The 21253-nt window shown below is 42.7% G+C and overlaps 1 protein-coding gene across 1 annotated transcript in view; it reads right to left on the reverse strand.

Annotated features, from left to right (window-relative positions):
- Nucleotides 1-21253, reverse strand: part of LOC124777931 (cytochrome P450 9e2-like) — a 102344-nt gene that overhangs the window by 49748 nt on the left and 31343 nt on the right. The window contains exons 4-7 of the mRNA XM_047253481.1: nt 15898-15998; nt 12785-12931; nt 7817-8198; nt 2883-3020 (exon numbers count right to left, since the gene is read on the reverse strand). Of these exons, the coding sequence (XP_047109437.1) occupies nt 2883-3020; nt 7817-8198; nt 12785-12931; nt 15898-15998 (768 nt within the window). The remainder of the gene's footprint in view (nt 1-2882; nt 3021-7816; nt 8199-12784; nt 12932-15897; nt 15999-21253) is intronic.

Raw genomic sequence — 21253 nt, forward strand, 5'->3', positions numbered from 1 at the left:
ACGCGACACTACCGCCTTCTGTACGGTTGCGAATCGCTGTCTCATGACTTACGTCACTTCAGCGTAGTTTCGAGATACAGCATCTAAAACGTTAGAAGCATGTTGTCGTTGACGCTTTGTTGCATCCACCGCAAGACTGACTGAACTTTCGGATTTACCACGACAAATAACCGAATACAGAATTTTGTTCATGAAAGACACACATTACAGACAATGCTATTTATATATGCGTAACAACATGGCTACATTACAAGATCCAGATCGGAGGTGGCATAAAATAAAGACTCTCCAGGCACAAAAGCCTCCTCAGAAAATTTACAGCATTAGAAAATTCAAACAAAATTTTTTTTTTTCCTACAGACGTAATGTTCCTACTGACAACTGGTGTGTGTGCATTCCAGATACTTGCAGAAAAACTTTAATTTGGCATACTCATTATGTTTGGTGTCATTACGATGCCACAAAATGTTGTGGTTGTAGAGGAAGGCATAGAAGGCAGGATTAAGGCAGAATATAGGATTGGTATTAAGAATGGTGGAGGAGAAAGACTAATTCAGTTCTGCAATATATTTCAGCTTTCAATTGCGAATACTGTGTTCAAGAATCACAAGAGGAGAAAGTGTACTTGGGAAAGGCCGGGAGATGCAGGAAAGTTTCAGCTGGATTACATCATGGTCAGGCGGGGCTTCCCGAATCAGATACTGAATCCAGGAGGAAATATGGACTCAGATTACAATTTTGTAGCTACTATAGTGATAAAGGTTAGGCCGAAGTTCAAGCGACTAGTCAGGAAGCAGCAATGCACAAATAAGTGGGATACGAAGAGATACGCTTGAAGTTCTCCAAAGCCGTAGAAACTGCGACAATGAATAGCTCAGTAGGCACCTCTGTTGAAGAGGAGTGGGCATGTATAAAAAACGCAACCGCAGGAGCTGGAAAGAAAACCTTTTTTGACAGGAAGGTAGCTGCAAAGAAACCAAGGTTATCAGAACCAATACCTCAACTGATTGTCCAAAGAAGGACGTACAGAAATACAAGTCACTTAGGAACGAAAGAAGTAGGCAGTGCAGGGACGTTAAAGCGAAATGGCTGCGTGAGAAATATGAAGAAATCGAAGTAGACGCGGTTGTCACAAACACTGAGGCAGTACACAGAAAAGTCAAAACGAACTTCGGCGAAGTTAAACGCAAGGGCGGTAACACCAGTAATCCATTTGGAACTTTACTGTTAAATACAGAGGAGAGAGTGGACACGTGGGAAGAGCACACTGAAGACCTCTGTGGTAGAAGGAGAAACAGGAGTCGATAGGGAAGAGATGGGAGATCCTGTATTAGAATCAGAACTCAGAAGAGCTTTGAAGGACTTAAATTCAAATAAGGCATAAGGGACAGATGATATCCCAACGCAATTTCTAAAATCATTGGGGGAAGTGGCAACAAAACGACTACGCACGTCGATGTGTAGAATATATGATACTGGCGATCCGGGGAAACATCCGCCACACATTTCTGAAGACGACAAGACCGATATGTGCGAGAACTATGGCACAATTAGCTTAATAGCGCGTGAGTTCAAGACGCTGACAAGAATAATGTACAGAAGAATAGAAAAGAAAATTGAGGATGTGTCAGATGACGATCAGATTGACTTTAGCAAAGGTAAAGGGGCCAGAGAGGCAGTTCTCATTTGGTGCGGTCGATAATGGAAGCATACTGAAGAAAAATAACGACACATGTTCATGGGATTTGTCGACCTGGAAAAAGCGTTCGACAATGTAAAATGGTCCAAGATGGTCGGAATCCTGAGAAAACAGGGATAAGCTATAAGGAAAGATGGATAATATACGGTATGTACAAGAACCAAGGCGGAACAATGAGACCACAAGACAGAGAACCAAGCGCTCGCATTAAAAAGGCGTAAGACAGCGATATAGTCTTACGCGCCTACCGTTCAATCTGCACCTTAAAGAAGCAATGACGGAAATAAGACAGATTCAAGAGTAGGATTAAAACTCATGGTGAAAGAAAATCAGCGATAAGATTGGCTGTTGAAATTGCCATCTTCAGCGAAATTGAAGAAGAATATTACTGTATCCGTTGAATGGATGAACAGTGTAATGAGTACAGAATGTGAATTTAATGTAAACCGAAGAAAGACGAAAGTAATGAAAAGTAAAAGAAATGCACAGCGAGAAACTCAATATTAGAATTGGTGATCATGAAGTAGAGGAAGTTAAGGAATTTTGCAATCTGGGAAGCAAAATAACCCATGATGGACGGAGTAAGGATATAAAAACTAGACTATCGCTTGCAAAAAAGGCATTACTGGCCGAGAGAAGTCTACCAGTATCAAACATAGGCATCAATTTCAGGTAGAAATTTCTGAGGAAGTACGGTTGGAGCACAGCAGCATCGTGTGGTAGTGAAACATGTCCTGTGGGAAAAGCGGAACAGAAGAGAATCGAAGCAGTTGCGATGTGGTACTAAACAGGAATGTTGAAAATTAGGTGGATTGACAAGGTAAGGAATGAAGAGGTTCTCCGCAGAATCGCTGAGGAAAACGCTGACAAGAAGGAGGAACAAGATGACTGGACATCTGTTAAGACATCAGGAAATGACTTCCACGGTACTAGATGGGGCTTTAGAGTGTAAAAATTGAGGACGTAGGTTTCAAGTGCTACTCTGAGATGAAGAGTTGGCACAGGAGAGAAATTCGTGGTGGGCGGCATCAAACCAGTCAGAAGACTGATGACTAGAAAAAAAATGACATCATCGCCACTAGCTAGTTAACTACAAGTAAGACAGTAAATTGTATAACACGAGGAATATGTTTTAGCTTATAGTCTATGAACAAGGGACTGTCAGTGTGGAGTAAATACTCACCCTCGTAATCAGCAGCTTTCACAGCCAGATAGTCTGCTGCCTGGTCAGCGATCTCTGTCATCAAGGTGAACATGTTCTTCATCTTCATTGTAGTGAAAGCCGGGCTGAGTGTGGTCCGCATACCGTGCCACTCCTTTCCTAAGGAGAGGGAGCAGTCTAAGTTTTGCGTAACTGACATGCAGTTCAAAGAACTGTTTTAACAGCTATGTTTCAGTCACTTTTCAGGCAATAAATTTTTACCTTTCGAGGATGAAAACTATGACGTACTTTCCTAAATATTTGCGACCAGTACATGGGAATCCAGGTTCAAGTGGCTGATTCAGGAAACATTCAAACCATAAGATAACATTCGTAACTGAAGCACACTATAATTAGGGTAGAACGTATCGCTAAGCATTGCAAATTATTAGCGACAGCGCTTCTTAATTGCTGGAATGTTTTGATGTGTCATCAATGATTTTTAAGATGAATAAAACTTACTGCACAAGTTAGATAGTTAATCAGTAAGTTACCTGTTTTATAGATTGTAATGCAATAAATAATATATGGAAAATACATACTAATTGCAGTAGTTTTGCATTTTAATTATAGGAGTGCTCATACCACAACGTTTAATGAATTTGTTTCTGGATTTTTGGGATCACGTAATACACAGTTCATGAAGTCACTACGCGATACATAGAACACTGACACAGAAAAAGGATAGAAATTTAAAATGAATAGAACACTAAAAATAGCAGTATTCACAAATAAGTAACATCAACCCGAATGGCTCTTAACTACTTTGAGGAACAGTATAAAAGGCGCATACCATAAGGCAGCCTTACAGTTGAAACTCTGGACGTTATCATTGTAATTTTTCAGTTCTGCTACAAACCTATTGAATCACTACGTGATGATCATTGGAAAGCTGATAAATACTTATGTTCGTGCAAAGTATAATTGTATCTATGAAGGAGGAACAATTCCAGTTTTCATTTAAACTCTTTGGTTGTGTAAAAAATTTCTTTTATAGGTAGGTTATCATGGCCTTTTTAGACTTTATACAGCACGATTTTCTTAGAGAATGTTAGCTTCTCCAGGAAAAGACGCTGATTGCTTTCCTTCAAGAGCTGTTTTTATGAATATCGCTGTTACTGTGAGACTGATGTGCGGTCTTCATAGAAAAGTCACATGAGTCCGTACTGTGGAATTGCTGAAGCGCTTGAGTTAAGCTAATTTTGCCATTACTTTCCATGGAGTTGTACTAATCGATTACTTTTTTTTTTTCGAGAATCGTGTCTGAAGAAACAATGATGTCGTATGGGATTCTTTTCCTTTCTTCTTTTTTTGGTATTTCCCAAGAGATAAGCTCATCCAGCTAAACTGCAAGATTGTTTTTCTCTGTAATTATTATGTCTTTCACTCCACGAAGTCTTTCTTAAATGAAGTTACATGATTTTTGAAGATGATGTATGTAGAATATAGTGTCATGTTCACGCTGTTGGTGACGATAGAAAGGAAAAGGCGAATAACTGTTTTAGCAGGTAGCCTACCGTCCAGAAACAACACAAGAGACGGGTCTTTGCTAGTATGCCCTTGCTCGGCAGTACGTCTTGGAGAGGTCCATTCTGCTTTTCCTGACAGCCAAACAACATTGGAATTCACCTACGGATGTAGCATGTAAGCTGACAGGTTACCCGTGTAAACGAAAGGACCTGAGCGTTTAGCTTCAGTGATGGTGTAAGCTAAACATCTACAACTACATGGACACTCTGCAAATCAGATTTAAGAGCATCGTAACGCCGTCCTGGGCGTCGAGGCAGAAAGTATTTTGAAACATACAAGCATGTGATGACAGCCAAAATGCCAAAAATAGTGGTTAATTTTCAGGAGTTATAAGAAAAACTGAAGTCTTTAAAATGTGAAGAACTACATATAAAATTCTAAATTTCTCCCAGTTCCAGAAGTAGCGCTTAAGCACGCAAAGCTGTCGGGCGCGTCTGAAATATAAATACGTAATACGTTACATCTATACGCAGTTCTGTGTGTTAAGTGATGAAATCAAACAGATGCCGAGAAGAAAGTTATTATCGTCCATTCAACCGACTTAAATTTAAATATTTTTCTTGGGGAAGAATGTTATTTGGAGCCTTTTAGAAAGAACATTTATCTCCGAGAAAATGTGTTTTCCCCGCAAGAATCCGACTTATGTTGATCCAGCAAGTACGACGCTGCGCAGGTTCACGTGATCAAGACCTAGGGACACGTAAACAGTATGACGGACCATGTCTCACCGATAAAACAGGCCAGATTGGACCTAATCGAACATCCATCTGTCAATTCACCTCGAGGTAATTTCTTTGTAACTCGAAGCACTACTTGTCACTGAAATTATGTACTGGGTGGTTATAATTAAACTTTCCCTATTTAACACGTTATAATACGGAAACTTGTTACCGTACGAGTACCAGACTTGGTAGCATTAATGTCTAGAGTATGGGGTGCATGATTTTCATGTGTCACAGCGTAACGTCCAGTTCCAACTACGGCCACCAGGTGCTGTGATTGATAGTCTCACACACCTGACCAGTCGCAGTGCACTTGTTTACGTGTCAAGATGAGCTTGGACAAAAGGAGCAGGGCACTGTTGGTGAAGTTCTATTGTGAAAACAACGGTAACGCTGCAGCTGCACTTCGAGAATGTCGCCGGCTGAATGGATTACGAAAGGATCCTCTTTCTCTACTTGCTGTGCGGATTGAAGAAGTTTGAATCAACTCGAGAAATGTGGGTCGCTCCAGGAAAAGGCCGACGGCCGGTTGCAGCACCGGTGGTTGATGAAATCGCTGTTGCTATGGCAGACAATGCTGCGCGCAATTGGCAGTCGTCAGGCAGTGCGCGTGTTTTGTCACGAGAGGTGAACATCCCGTGGTCCACTGTACGGAACGTGCTTCGAACCATTCTCGAATGGTATCCACACAAGATCCCTATCGTACAGCAGCTTCCACCACAGTACGCACCACGTGTTGACTTCCTTCCCAACTTTCTCGCAAGGATTGAAGTTGACGAGACCTGGCCCTGGACCGTCCTATGGACAGACGCAGCTCATTTTTCTCTGACTGGTGAGGTGAACACACAGAATTGCCGAGTGTGGAGATCTTCACCTCCAGTCACTGTGCATGAAGTTCCTCTGTATGGTGAACGTGTCACAGAGTGGTGTGGCTTCACGGCTACGTTCACCATTGGCCCGTTCTAAAAAACAGTTTGGCGCTCAAGGATCAAAGACGTGCAGAGCGGCTGGCCAGCGTTACTGCGATATGCCTCGCCAGCAGGTCATACAAGCACTACAGGAGACAGACGCATTGAACTCAACAGTTTTCATGCAAGATGGGGCCCCAACGCACATCGCTCGTGAAGTTCACCTGCTTCTCCGAAACACATTTGGAAACGATCTAATTACAAGCCGATCGTTTCCAAATGCTCGGTCGGCAGGATCACCTGGTCTCACTCCCTGTGATTTCTGGTTGTGGGGGTACCTGAAGGACAGGGTTTACCAAGGGAACGTTCACACGTGTGCTGATCTGAAGCGCATCATGCCAAGAGAGGTGACCAGCATACCTACGCGCATGCATTGTTCTGCTCTGCCATATTGACCTCCTTTTGTAGTAGTAATGGTACCGGAATGTAATGGCATTGTGTACCATAGCAGCAAATTAAAAGTGTTTCAATGGAATTGAATTATTTCTCCTCCCCATTTCCCTGACATTAATGCTGCCGAGTTTGGTACTCGAACGGTTATCAGTTTCCGTGTTATAACGTGTTAAATATGGAAAGTTTAATTATGTCCACCTGGTAGATTATTTTCTTTCATGTCGCACCCGAGTATCATTACCCCATTGACATAACCGTAAGCAAATCTTCATTCTTCGCAGTAAACGGAGGAGCCCAGATAGGTCATTCTTAGGGTTTAGTACCTGAATCGACGAAAACGGAATCGTTGTAGGGTCACTTTGTTGTCGGCCTATCTATCTGTCTGTCCACCTGTCCGACTATTAAAAACCCTTTTTCTCACGAATGGATGGACATATTAAGCAGAAATACGTCACATACTGACGTCTACGGTCTCTTGACGGTGAAAAACTTTGAAGCTTATAAGTCAATGCAATCAAAAGGTATGACCTTCTATGTCACATATTTTCATACTAGCAAATCCATTCACCAAAGCCTATAGGGTACTTACCGTTGACCTAGAATAAAGAAACTTGTAAAGAAACTAGGTTTCTCAGTATAGGTAAAGGAAAGAATCCGAAAATTGTTAATATGTAATTATTTCACATGAAAAAAAATTTGTCATTTGTTATCCAATGTGAAACTTGAAATTAAAACAGTCAGTAGTTGTGGGTTCAGGCTGGTTGGGTCGGAACAGTAAATGTCAAATATCAGACAAGGAATGACTTTATTGCTCATATGACGCGTTTCGGAATTTATCCATCATCAGATGTTGCTCCTGGACATCTGATGACGGATAAATTCCGAAACGCGACATATAAGCAACATTGTCATTCCTGGCCTGACATTTGACATTTGCCATTGAGACCCAATCAGACTCATTTGTTGCAATAATGGTCTTCAGCCGCCTGCATGACTTTATTTGGGATTTATATCATTTAAATTCAAACTTTTCGAAAATCTTGTACTCCCTGGGACGATATCTTGCCAGTATCAGTGTCGATAACGGGCAAAAGTGGTCGAGGTTCTCGATTCCCAGTATGGATGAACTGCCTGTATACATAATTAAGCTTTTAAGGAACCCTCATGCGCGACTGCCACTCGCACCTGGTCAGTTCTTAGAGTTAAACTGAATCGTGCACGATGACAGAAAAGTATTACGCTGTCACAGTGAGCATAAGAAGTAACGCTGACTGGTAAATAAAAATTTAAACAGACAACTTACCTTTCAAACCGGTAAGCATCCTTTGTGCCAGTGTGTTCGACTTGTCAGCGTTGAAGAACTCCATGTGGTCGGTAAAGTGGTCAAAGTCCTTGACAGTGATGGCACGGATGATATGGGGATCTCTGACCATCACAAATGGCATCGTGAAGTAGACGCCAGCGTACGGATGCGGCTCGAACTTGCGATAGAGTTCGGTGAGTGTGTCGGCCATGGACTTCCTCCTGAGCACCAGGTCCAGCATGTTGCCCACTAGGGGCAGCGGGGGGATGGAGGGCAGGCCGCGGCGGGCAAAGTGCGTGGAGTAGCGGCGCCACCAAAGGGCGACCGCGACGGCGGCGCCCACAGCCAGGGACACCAGCAGCGTCCACCAGTCTGCGGCCATCTGAGGACATCGAAGGGATACTCCGGCGGTCAAGGTGGAACTGAAGTAACACAACCAGTGTACTAACTGCAGTAACGTCAAATGTCGTGTCTGGTTGGGAGTCACTGTCGTATGTGGTTATATTACAGTTTCATTGCCGGCCTGAGTGGCCGAGCGGTTCTAGGCGCTACAGTCTGGAATCGCGTGAGCGCTACGGTCGCAGGCTCGAATCCTGCCTCGAGCATGGATGTGTGTGATGTCCTTAGCTTAGTTACGTTTAAGTAGTTCTATGTTGTAGGGGACTGATGACGTCAGATGTTAAGTCCCATAGCGTTCAGAGCTATTTGAACCATTTTGAACAGTTTCATTCGCGTTGTTTGTGATCCTTGTTAGTGCCGCGTGCCTGCATAGGGTTGCAAAACGTGCATGTCTGAAGCTCATACACTGTTAACCATAACAAGATTGCCTCGATTCCTCGTTGTCTCATTTTCCCTGTTGTGCGAATCCAGGTAATGATGAGAGCTTTAGGTTATGAATTTAGATGGCTACTATATAAAAATATGGAGACTGTGACATGTCGAGCCCGGGTCGGTGAGAGGAGCGTGGACGAATAGCCGAAGCTATGAAGGCGATCGCTCGGAATTAGCAGGACATCCGGGTTCGACTCCCGGCCGAGAACACTTTGGTATGTTACTCTGGGTAGTAGATCTACACTCGACATAACTGGAATCGAGAAATTCGCATTCAGCGAATTAATTTAAAAAATAATGTTGTTTATTTCAGCTTGTAAATACGTGCCACATTGTTATCCCAAGGGATGTGGTCAGCGACGTAATGGAAAGATTCTTTTCCTTCGCCTGATGTGAGCGTTACGTTTTAAACGTATCAGTTTAGTCTACGTGACTGAGTGTGTGTGGAGTTGTAGTGACGTGCCTGTGCTGTTGGTAGCAGTGAGAGGGATAAGGGCGCCAGCAAGAAGCTTGTTCTTGTGGAACTGCACCAACAGGGCCACCGAATCTAACGCCGCCATCCGACTTACGAATCAGCGACGTCAGTGTCAGATACACTCGCTGTTTGAGATACTGCAGAGGGGCTAGGAATTTAATCCCAAAGATTAGTGCTAACTCTGAAGATCAGAAATTCAGTGCCTTTCACTACACCAGCTCTTCTTTACCAGCGGTATTTGAGCCGTCTACATTTGCAGAGCACCACCGCAAAAGCGTGTATTACTGACCTCGGGTACAAAAGTCTGGCTGGAAAGCTAGTCAGTCACAGTGCTTCGTTTCGTTACGAAACGTACCATTTCTTGACGTTTCATAAATGAAATCTGATCCCTCACATCGAATAGTGAGCTTCAAGATCAATTCCATACCTGTAATGAATAAATATACCGTCTGGGACAATTTGAATGTTTTAACCGGATTCCACCTTTGTTACGGGTTGTCCTGAGATCCAGAGATCTAATGAAAGAATAGAAAGAGGTGCACTAATACAGATCTGATCGCAATGTGACGTAAGAAATACAAAACGTGGGACTACAGAATCAAAAAAATGAAACATCATCAACCTAATTACTGGCAAGAGCAGGTCATCAGCAGATTCAGTTAAAACTACGGAAGTTGCGCAAATACGCTATAAAGAAAGCTACGTACATGAGTTACATGTGTAACTCCCCTTACACCTCCATTTGCACAACATAAGTTAAACGCATAAATTTTCCTTTAGCTCAATTTGTACAGCTTCCGTAGTTTTTAACTGCACATTTCTCATGAACTTAATTCAGTCTCATGGACATCACCTCAGAGGTCACAGTTCCAGAGAGACGTAAAGTCCGTCTCGCAACTGGCGCAAGTGGGACTAATTGAAGACAAACAAACTCCAGGAATTGCTCGCCACACAACGATACGTTCTGGTGAACGAAGATAATCTAATGGTTCCATCTCTGTTTCCATTATATCACTGTATGCTACAAATTGTTTTACAGAGTGACCAGATATTTTGTATGTTTTTAGTTACCACTCTTTCCTTATGTGTCTCCCCCTTTTCCTTCTTACCATGTGATAGTCTCCTCGTTAGTGCAGGTAGAACACACGATTATCTATTTTTTAAATTTGATTGTTTGCGCATCCATACACGGTTACCCTAGGGTCTTTCCTTTTTAGCACCCCTCGCTGTTCTCCATATACATCCCTTTTCTTCACACATCTCTGCCCAATCTTAATTTCGTGTCTTTGGATAGTGATTTAATCATTTGAGGCAACCGCCTTCTGATGTCTGCCTCTAAAAGTTTCCTCAAATTTTGCTATTCAACTCGTTATTATTTTTCCCCTACGAGTCTCACATGCACTTGTAATCAAACACATACGCTGACTAAATTGCGTATTCCATTCAACAACTATGTAAGACCTACTATAGAATGCCTTCATTGTCAGTCACAGCTGAGTGTGATTGATACAGCTATTATCTGGTTGGACAGACAGCCTTGTTGTCCAGCTGTGTATGCCACTCTCTATCAGAAGACAATGTCATGCATATATACCCACAAACAAGTATTGGATATGTTGGTCAGTTACCCCTACTTAAGAATACCACTCTCCTTGCCTGAATTGTAATTTTTTGACAAGCATGAGGCATCGCCATATTGCGACTTTCGACTTAGACACCTCGTATGGGCGTGTACCGCATCCGGGCGAGATGTTAGCATCGTCTGAGCGTCCAGTAGCGGTATTCTTGCGTTCCTGGTAATCTGTACGCCTTGTGCTACGAGGTGAGTAGAGGTATGGCCGTGGAGCCGCGGCGTCCGACTAGAATGACTCCTCAGAAGTTGTTTGCAACGAGTTTGCAAGCGACTTTCTGCACTGAAACCAGAGAGTAGATGGCACTCAGATTTTTGTGATTTTTATGTCACGTGAAGCTCACAGCTCAAATATCAGTCAGCGAAACTGTTCAACGCAACTCTCAAAATTCCTCGACGAAAACGACTTTGAAGTTTTCCGAGCATCTTTAGTTCCCTAAAGGCAAAAGCTAGAAGGTTTTTTTTCCCTCGTTGTATGACCTGGTTACGTTGTGGGATTTCCCCTGCCATATGAGCAGCCCCGGTTTGATTCATGGCTGATGCAATGTTTTCAACAAAGGTACATCTCCTACGAACATTTCCGTGAAGCACAAAATACGTAAGGATGAAACAATCGGCAGCGCTCGAGAGTGCTATTCGCTACAGCGAGTCTTTTTTTGCTGATAATATTTTTCGCTTTTTTCCTTTCAGTTAGAATAACTACACCATTTGAATATAAAATTTAAGAAATACATATCAATTAACAGAAATATGTTATCGTAATTTGCTATGAATAATGCGTATTATTATTTCTAATTACACACTGCACACCTAATTCCAATTTTATTTGCATATTAGGTACTCATCTTTCATAAAATATTGTTATTAAAGATTTTTTAAATTAAAATAAAACAAATATTTTCCCACTTTATGTATTTGGGAATTCATGTAAATGCTCGTGGAACATGCACCTTTCTATAAAAGTTTGCATCAGCCAGGAAGGGAACCCGGTCCACCGGCATGACAGCCAATCGGTCTATTACAGGATCACGTGACCCATTGAAAAACCGAACTAGATTTGGCAAATTAAAGATTCTCGGGAAACTTCAAAGCCGATTTTATCCACAATGTTTGAGAAATCAATCGAACTGTTTTGGTAAATTGGCATTTGAGTTGTATTTCACGCATCGAAAACATAAAAAATTACAAAAATCGTAGTTCCGAATGGTCTTCTTGCAAAACGCGTCTATCCGCTGTAACAATCCTAGACTGTCAAAGACGACCCCTGTCAACAACACTTTCTGCGGCTGACTTCTCCGGTTTGAACTACTTACGAAAAGCCTTTGGCGTGGCGGTATGTGAAAAAACCGGTGCCTCTACGACCTCAGAGTCGAAGTGTTCAATGCATAAGACAATCTGTATGTCTCACCACCTTGTGGCTTTGTGGTTAGCACTGCTGAATATTGATACTGAAGCTCCGGTTTCGATTCCCAGCGTGGTTGGAGATTTTCTCCTTTCGGAACTGGGCGTGGGTGTTGTCATCATAATCGACGCATAAGTGGCCGAAGTGGCGCCAACTAAAAGGACTTGACCTTCACCAGGTGGTCGAACTCCCCAGAAGGAGATTTGCGAGCAAAAATGTGATAGGTATATTCCAAGCATAGTGTTGTTTCGATCAAATTCGCTAATATCCAGCGCCTTCCTCAGCCCGTGGGCGCCATTATACTGATGTCCAATGGAAGTTCTGAAGACAGCCCTGTCACTTGACTTACCGAACTATCCCATCGCAAAGGCGGCGTGAATTCTTTGCTTTTTCGTCAAGGATTACATGTTCTGCGTTCTTGTGCGTGGCCCAGTGAGACGCAGACAGTGCACAGATAAGCCCCTTTAGACGATAAGAGCTACTGACTACTGTCAAAGGCAACCGCGTGAGCATCTCCATGCGAAAACCCAGTAAACATTTTCAGATCAAACGGCAAAACGTAACAGTCGACGAAAAATTGTAGTTCATTAATTCAGTAACAAGGATATGAGCAGGTTAGCGGTCACTCACCTTGTGAACAGTGTGCAAACCAGCTGCCTGGCTTGGAACGGGCGTCTGTTGTCGCGGCCCGCCCGCTGCTGCTGCCCACGTGGAGGGGGAAGGCACTGACGTCACGCCAAGGCCGATCCAAATTCTCTTACGCATCACAGCGCTGCACTGTGCGCCAGAGAACGGCACTAGCTCTCACACATTCCTGCTTCACATCCAACACAATCTTTGCGTTTTACAACCTTTTGTTAACCACCAAAACTTCCTAAAGACTAATAGTTGATAAAATCCATTGAGGTACGTCAGCAAACACTCTTCCAGGCTCAGTGCTCTCACGCATGACCTGCGGTCATAATGATCACATAAATAGATCTTAACTTCTTGGCCATAGAAAAGTATTATAACAAAATATTACAGCTATACCAGGTTAACTGGCCAGTGAATTCGCGAAGCCACGCGAAAGGACCTGGGTTAAACGTAAGCTTGTTGAGAAACAGGCATCAACCCAGTTGCCCATTCCTTGTAACCGACACTTATGATCTACGTTTCAACTTTTGCTTTTGAAATGACTTACAAAATTTCTGGCTTTGGTATGCTTTACCACATACAGTTTTGTTCATCATGTCCGCAAGATAAAAGTTTCCTAGGGCGGTACTAATAAATGGGCTAATGCAAATATGCCAGGTACAATTCTTTATGAGTACGAGTACCCGTAACGAAGATTTTATATGTGCTGTGAAGGCCGTCTTGCACAGGTAGGTAAATTACAGCAGAGCGATGTGCCGCAGTGATTTTCGTATCTAGACTCGCCTTCGTTTTAAGTCCAGTTCCGATCATCCAGATCTAGTTTGCTGTAGTTTATGTAAATCCCTAATAGCAAATAGCAAGATGGTTCATGTGAAATATATACGGCCGATGTCATTTTGTACGCAGCCTCCAATCCGAATATGTGCTATGTGTCCAACGACATCATCATGGACGAGGCTTTAAACCCTAAGCTCCCTTTTCTTTGTGGACTTAACATATCTTAATACTAGCAGAGAAGATACAATATTCAGACTAGCAATGACAAGAAAGGGCTTCTGAAAAAGAGAAATTTATTAACATCGAGTATACATTTAAGTGTCAAGAAGTCTTTTCTAAAAGTATTTGTGTGGATGTGAAACATGGACGATAAATAGTTTAGACAAGAAGAGAATAGAAGCTTTCGAAATGTGGTGCTACAGAAGAATGCTGAAAATTAGATGGATAGATCACGTAACTAATGAGGAGGTACTGAATAGAATTGGGGAGAAGAGAAATTTGTGGCACAACTTGACTAGAAGAAGGGATCGGTTGATAGGACACGTTCTGCGCCATCAAGGGATCATCAATTTGGTATTGGAGGGCAGTGTGGAGAGAAAAAGCGTAGAGGGAGACCAAGAGGTGAATACACTAAGCAGATTCAGAGGAATGTAGGTTGCAGTAGGTACTGGAAAATGACGAAGCTTGCACAGGATAGAGTAGCATGGAGAGCTGTAACAAACCAGTCTCTGGTCTGAAGACCACAACAACAATACTAACTGACAAACCCGGCATTTCGTGGGTGTTCGTACCTTCAATTTTCTATTGAAAATAAAAACAAAAGATTAACTGTGTTTGTAGTGTGCAGTTTTCGTAAGCTGAGCGCAGCTGCTTCGCGTATCTACAACGCGAGTTTGCAAGCGTCTGCCTGGCAACGCCTCTCTGTAACTCTATAGACGGCCACTATTTTCACCTAAAGCCGTTTGCGCTTCGCAGTTGAAAGCTGTCAAAGCGCTGCCGAGTGTCAGGGCTTTCTTGAAGTTCACTTGACTGTAGGAGTGTCTTAGTAGTAAAGAATAAATGTATTAAGAATTCATGCATGATGCGCCATTTTTAAACGCGTCGCAGTGTTTACGATCTCGTACCTCCTGGACTATGAGTCGTCCAGTGATATACTTTGAGTACATTTAGCGACATGAGTGGGTACTGTCTGCGAAATATGTTGCGAATAGAATTAGTAGCACAGAAGTAATGAATTTAAATGTCATGCATGATGCGACAGTTCTTCACACCTATCAGTGTTTACGACGTCGCATCTCCTGAAGTGTGACAGGCAGGTGGTACTAACGCCCACGGAGATTGTTCCCTAACAGTATAGGACATCTGTACCAAGTTTGGCTGAAGTTTAGGAGGTGATGTGGACCGAACACACATACGTACATCCATTTTTATGGTAAGTATGATTCCAGACCATTGACAACTTTCCCACCCCCCTCCCACCCTCTTCCCAAAACCCGATTCATGAAATAATCGATATCCCATGTATAAAACAGCTTCAAACATCTGATTACAATTGACTTTACGAGTTAAACGTCATTTTAAGCATGTAAAACCTTTATAGTTGAAGACTAAAACCCCTTATTTTACCGCACAGAGAACGTGCATTACGTAAGCGATAAACTGTACTCCTTTCATTTTCTTCTGGGTCTGTGAGCGAGAGAAAGTTAAGAAAACGTTTGAAATGTTTGAAGTTTGTTGCAAGTGGCTAAGTGCTCTCAACTACCAAACACTGGATGAGGATAATTTAGACAGTTTGTGCTCCATTTAAAATAATAATAATAATAATAATAATAGTAATAAAGCTAGTTCATCACGCGTCTCGGTGGTGTATGTGAATACTGTCAGCAAAATGTGTTGCAAATAGAGTCGGTAGTGAAGAAGTGATAAATTAAAACGCTTTGCCTGATCATGAAGTTTTACCGTATGAATAACCAAAGCGATATGCTTTTTTTACTTTCATAATTTTGTGCGGTATGTACCGAGAAGAACTTTCAGAACTGTTTGAAATGATACCTAAAGTTTGTTGGAAGTCACTAATACTGGATAAATACAGACAAGATAATTTGCGGGCTGTGAGTTAAACTCCCTCAGACATATCACTGTCCGTAACATTAATACCTCACTTACTATATTAAACCTTTAACATAAAATTGTGTCTCTTGATCTGCAGATTATGACATGATTTAAAATTTTTGCATTCAGACAACAATTATATAAAATTGCTGAAGTTGGTGTTGCGTGAGCACAGACACTGCCTCGACGAATTCACTGTCGATATGCTAATGACCAACCAAATCTTCTACTTTATCATACCATATGCTCAGAGATGATAAAATATGCCCATGAAGCACCTGGACTACACGGATATGCTGACTATTGAGCATAAGGAACTCTGAAATTAAATACCTGAAACTGTTAGGCGGGGTCGCCCACTTTTTACAGAGTACGGCCAGCCAGTATGTTGAGTAAATGAATGATAAATGAGAGAGTTAAGTCCGATAACCTTTTATTTTTACTCACGAAAAAACTAAGTACATCATAAAACATCATGAATAGATCAGAACGAAAAGAACTACGGAAACAAGGCTATCTTTAACAAGATGTATATAGAATAATTCATCACTAAGGGTCGTCACCGGCATTACGGTGAACACGTCTACTTGAATGGTGGCCAGAAAAGAATTTACAGACACACAAGTACGAGGGCAGTTCAATAAGTAATGCAACACATTTTTTTTCTCGGCCAATTTTGGTTGAAAAAACCGGAAATTTCTTGTGGAATATTTTCAAACATTCCCGCTTCGTCTCGTGTAGTTTCATTGACTTCCGACAGGTGGCAGCGCTGTACGGAGCTGTTAAAATGGCGTCTGTAACGGATGTGGGTTGCAAACAACGGGCAGTGATCGAGTTTCTTTTGGCGGAAAACCAGGGCATCTCAGATATTCATAGGCGCTTGCAGAATGTCTACGGTGATCTGGCAGTGGACAAAAGCACGGTGAGTCGTTGGGCAAAGCGTGTGTCATCATCGCCGCAAGGTCAAGCAAGACTGTCTGATCTCCCGCGTGCGGGCCGGCCGTGCTCAGCTGTGACTCCTGCAATGGCGGAGCGTGCGAACACACTCGTTCGAGATGATCGACGGATCACCATCAAACAACTCAGTGCTCAACTTGACATCTCTGTTGGTAGTGCTGTCACAATTGTTCACCAGTTGGGATATTCAAAGGTTTGTTCCCGCTGGGTCCCTCGTTGTCTAACCGAACACCATAAAGAGCAAAGGAGAACCATCTGTGCGGAATTGCTTGCTCGTCATGTGGCTGAGGGTGACAATTTCTTGTCAAAGATTGTTACAGGCGATGAAACATGGGGTCATCACTTCGAACCTGAAACAAAACGGCAATCAATGGAGTGGCGCCACACCCACTCCCCTAACAAGAAAAAGTTTAAAGCCATATCCTCAGCCGGTAAAGTCATGGTTACAGTCTTCTGGGACGCTAAAGGGGTTATTCTGTTCGATGTCCTTCCCCATGGTCAAACGATCAACTCTGAAGTGTATTGTGCTACTCTTCAGAAATTGAAGAAACGACTTCAGCGTGTTCGTAGGCACAAAAATCTGAACGAACTTCTCCTTCTTCATGACAACGCAAGACCTCACACAAGTCTTCGCACCTGAGAGGAGCTCACAAAACTTCAGTGGACTGTTCTTCCTCATGCACCCTACAGCCCCGATCTCGCACCGTCGGATTTCCATATGTTTGGCCCAATGAAGGACGCAATCCGTGGGAGGCACTACGCGGATGATGAAGAAGTTATTGATGCAGTACGACGTTGGCTCCGACATCGACCAGTGGAATGGTACCGAGCAGGCATACAGGCCCTCATTTCAAGGTGGCGTAAGACCGTAGCATTGAATGGAGATTACGTTGAAAAATAGTGTTGTGTAGCTAAAAGATTGGGGAATAACCTGGTGTATTTCAATGCTGAATAAAACATCCCCTGTTTCAGAAAAAAATGTGTTGCATTACTTATTGAACTGCCCTCGTAATAATTTCAACCATGGTAGAAGATGAACCGAATACATGACATCAGAATATACAACCAGAACAGAATGTGGAATTAAACTGCTGAAAAATCATTAGAGTAGCTACGAAACCTACAGCTGACCATACCATCAATTGACTAATTCATGAATGGATAGCAACTGAAAATCCCCAGGAAAATAAAACTGACTTGTAGGAAAAAAAAGAAAAGAAAAAAAACCATGCATGACTTCACGTAACTATAGGTCGATGCTGAGATTCTCTTTCTTCTCACTGCCTCATAAGCGGAAATTGAGAGCGCCCTTCACAGTCTGCAGTCTCGACACGACCGCAGTACTCATAGTCGGAGGAGAAGTCGTGACAGACCACTTGAGCGTGAGAGACGCTAGCAGGGCATGGCGATACTTGTAGCAGGTTGACTACGTGGAGCCAAACTCCTCATTTTGTCGATACTGACGCGGTTGAAGAAACTCCAGGTCGTGAAAGTGTTGAAGTCTAATTGTGGAATGACTTGGCAGTAGGGCAAAGTCCAAAACATCTCCTCACTAGCATCGTTTCCACATCTGAACAGCGTTCCAATGGCCACGAGACTTTCACCTCACCGCAGAACAGCACTTGCAGAAACTCTATGAAGACCAATGAGCAAAAGGTCGTGAGTGAACTACCGGCCCCAAACATGGAAATTGCTACCCTGTCTCCCACCATATAATCTAACACGCATCAGAAATGAAAACCGTAATTTCACTTGCCGGGGGAATGAGTCGCATGGCCGGTTCTACCTGATGGGAAATTCTATAGTTTTGGGGAAACTATCGATGTCGTCTACACGGAAGGTGCACTAGGAATTTTTCGAAGTACACGTGTGGCAATAATTCTGGCTTAGGAAGGCAGAGCCATGAGAGCAAACACAGCAGGATGGCTGGGTCTCTACGCAACCACTCATGAGGTACCGATTGTTATTAGCTTCGTTCGAGATACGTTTACAAGCCTCGGTACCACGCGAATACGTTCGACGCAGGCATTCTGTCTGTTGCCGTGGTTTGTGACTGTGCGATGTTCGAGTGGCGGCCAGTGGACCGTTGCAACTCCTTCGACTGATCAGAGGAAATGCTTCTGACTGACTCGAAAGCGTTTAATAATTCTGCTCCAAAGATATCAGCTCGCGCATGCACATAGCTTGTAGTGTTCAGTCTCCTCGCATTCTCGTTGAAGAAAATGAGTAGTACATTCCTGCTAGCCTATAAAAGGAACGGTACATATCAACCTAGTGAAAATTTGATACATCCTAGTGTAATTTTATTCCCTCGAGGGATTTTTCTACAGAAATGTATTACATATATAAAGCCTGGCGTATCAAAAGCAAAAGGTTCTCAGTACCTCTGCTAACTCAACTTTCAAAACGAATAAATTTTCTCTCTGCCACAAAAATGTGCGGACATTAAGTGGTCACTTGTTGCGGAGACTCGAATTCCCGCGCCGCCTGCTCGCAGCAGTAGCCGGGCGAGCTCTCTCCCTCTCTCTCTCTCTCTCTCTCTCTCTCCCCCCCCCCCCCCCCCCCACCTCACTCTCCCTCTCTCGTGACGCAGCCGTCCGTCCGCCAGGATGGAGGAGGCGGCCCGCCCTCCCCTCCGCTCCCCGCCCCTCCTGCAGCTCGCTGCCCGCCGCCTTTACCTTTCGGACGGTCCAGGTGCCAGTGCACTTCATGACTGGGCACGACGTTATCCCACGCACTTGAACCGCGTGAGTCTAAGAGACACATCTACATGTACATGCGAAGTTATGGGAACCCCCGAACACACAATCCTATTCTGCGGGAAATACAGACAACACAGGAACACAACAGGAATACAACACTTACAAACTGAACGACACTTATACGATGCAATCAGAAGACCAGAATTATGGGACGAACTACACGTATTGACAGAAAGATTCTCAGATGAATGCCATAAAGAGTACAGGCGCGAGAGGCCGTACAGACGACAAACTTTGATGCAGCACCTACATAGACGCCATAGTGTGGAGGATGAAAACCGAGACAGAAAGAAGACCGACAGAAACGCATTAGTCTAAACATAATGTACAGATATCACAATAGATTACACATAACTAAAGCTCAACATGAATGGATGTAAACAGTGTCGGCGCACCGTCGAGGTTCCCACAGGCAAGCACGACACTTTAAACCTGTCAATAGCGTAATTACCTTAGTAATAGTTTTAGTAATTAGCATAGAAATTATAGCTCAGCATAGATCTTCTTAGTTAAAGGTAAGCAAAACGTCGGAGACTGATGATCAATGGCTTCACAGGGTGGAGGGATTATAAACTTCTTCCTTTCCTATCTTCTTTCCTCTTCTTCATTCTTAACTGCATTTTTGTATTTCTTTTTCGAAATTTAAATTTCTTGTAATTTTTTGTTAAACGGTTTGGGAAAGCTGCCTTAAAGGAAAGAAAAGAAAGATAAACAGCAGACAAAGATAAACAAGTAAAAGAAAACAAAATAAAAGAGACTAAAACAAAACACGGTCAACTATGACCCGCCTCCACGTGGCGGGACACGGGCAACGCTGCGGTCGGATGCGGGAACTGGTGTGGAGGTTCAGCCAATCCACATCAGCGCCCATATACCGATCGCAGCGGCCAAGTGGTCAGTAAAGGCCCACCTTAAGCAATTAGGTGGTGCGTCGTAAAATCAGGGTGGCAAGTGAAAATAAAAAAAAAAAGTGCCAATGCCGCTGCCACTGAACTTTGTTATGTTTCTGTAAGTGGTTGAGAAAGACTTACTGCTGGTATTGGAATCTGTGTGGCGCTGCTCAAAGACTTAGACGATCTATTTTAGCGGAATCTGGGTCTGGTTATTGTACCGGCACTCTTTCATGCAAGCAAACTTGTACTTTTGCTAAACAGACACTAGTGTTCCTTGGCTATAGAACTTTGGTGGTAATCTTGTTCCTGGATGGAGAATTAAATATTTCTTGAGTTAAGGTGGTGCATTCTCAAAATCATTTATCTGTGGACTAGTTGAGGCGTTCAACACGTTCAATAAATATTAACAAACAGTTAAGTAACAGAAACTGCAGAAATTAAACCGACCACAGCTATTTATTACCATTTCATTTTTTGGTAGATTCATAAATCTAAAATCTTTAACATTTTGCCCCATTGGTTTTCAGAAACTACTAATATCTATTTTGCTTGCATGCAAAGCAGGGATTTAAAATAACTATCCTCTGAACGACACTTTAAACATTTATGAGCATGTGTACGATTCCAATAATATTGAATACAGGAAATGTTTACAATCAGTAAGATGATCAATATTCGCGTGGTACACAAGTTCTGAAAGAACAAAGAACAAAAACATGTATTTGATTAACAGATTTAGAGCAGAATTAAAAGGGAGTTGAATATGAATGCATTAGCGAACATGAGACTAACGGCTTGAGTTCAGTCCTTACGTTACACAATTGCTTGATTAAGTTCAGACTCTTAAGTTCACGAAAAACACGTATTAAAATTATATAACAGAAAGAAATCAACAAGTGATTTAAAGTAAACAACTGGAGATACAAATTCTTTATAATAGTGTGAACACCTGAACACTTAGA

This window comes from Schistocerca piceifrons, chromosome 2 (assembly GCF_021461385.2).
Source record: "Schistocerca piceifrons isolate TAMUIC-IGC-003096 chromosome 2, iqSchPice1.1, whole genome shotgun sequence".
Lineage (NCBI taxonomy): Eukaryota > Metazoa > Arthropoda > Insecta > Orthoptera > Acrididae > Schistocerca > Schistocerca piceifrons.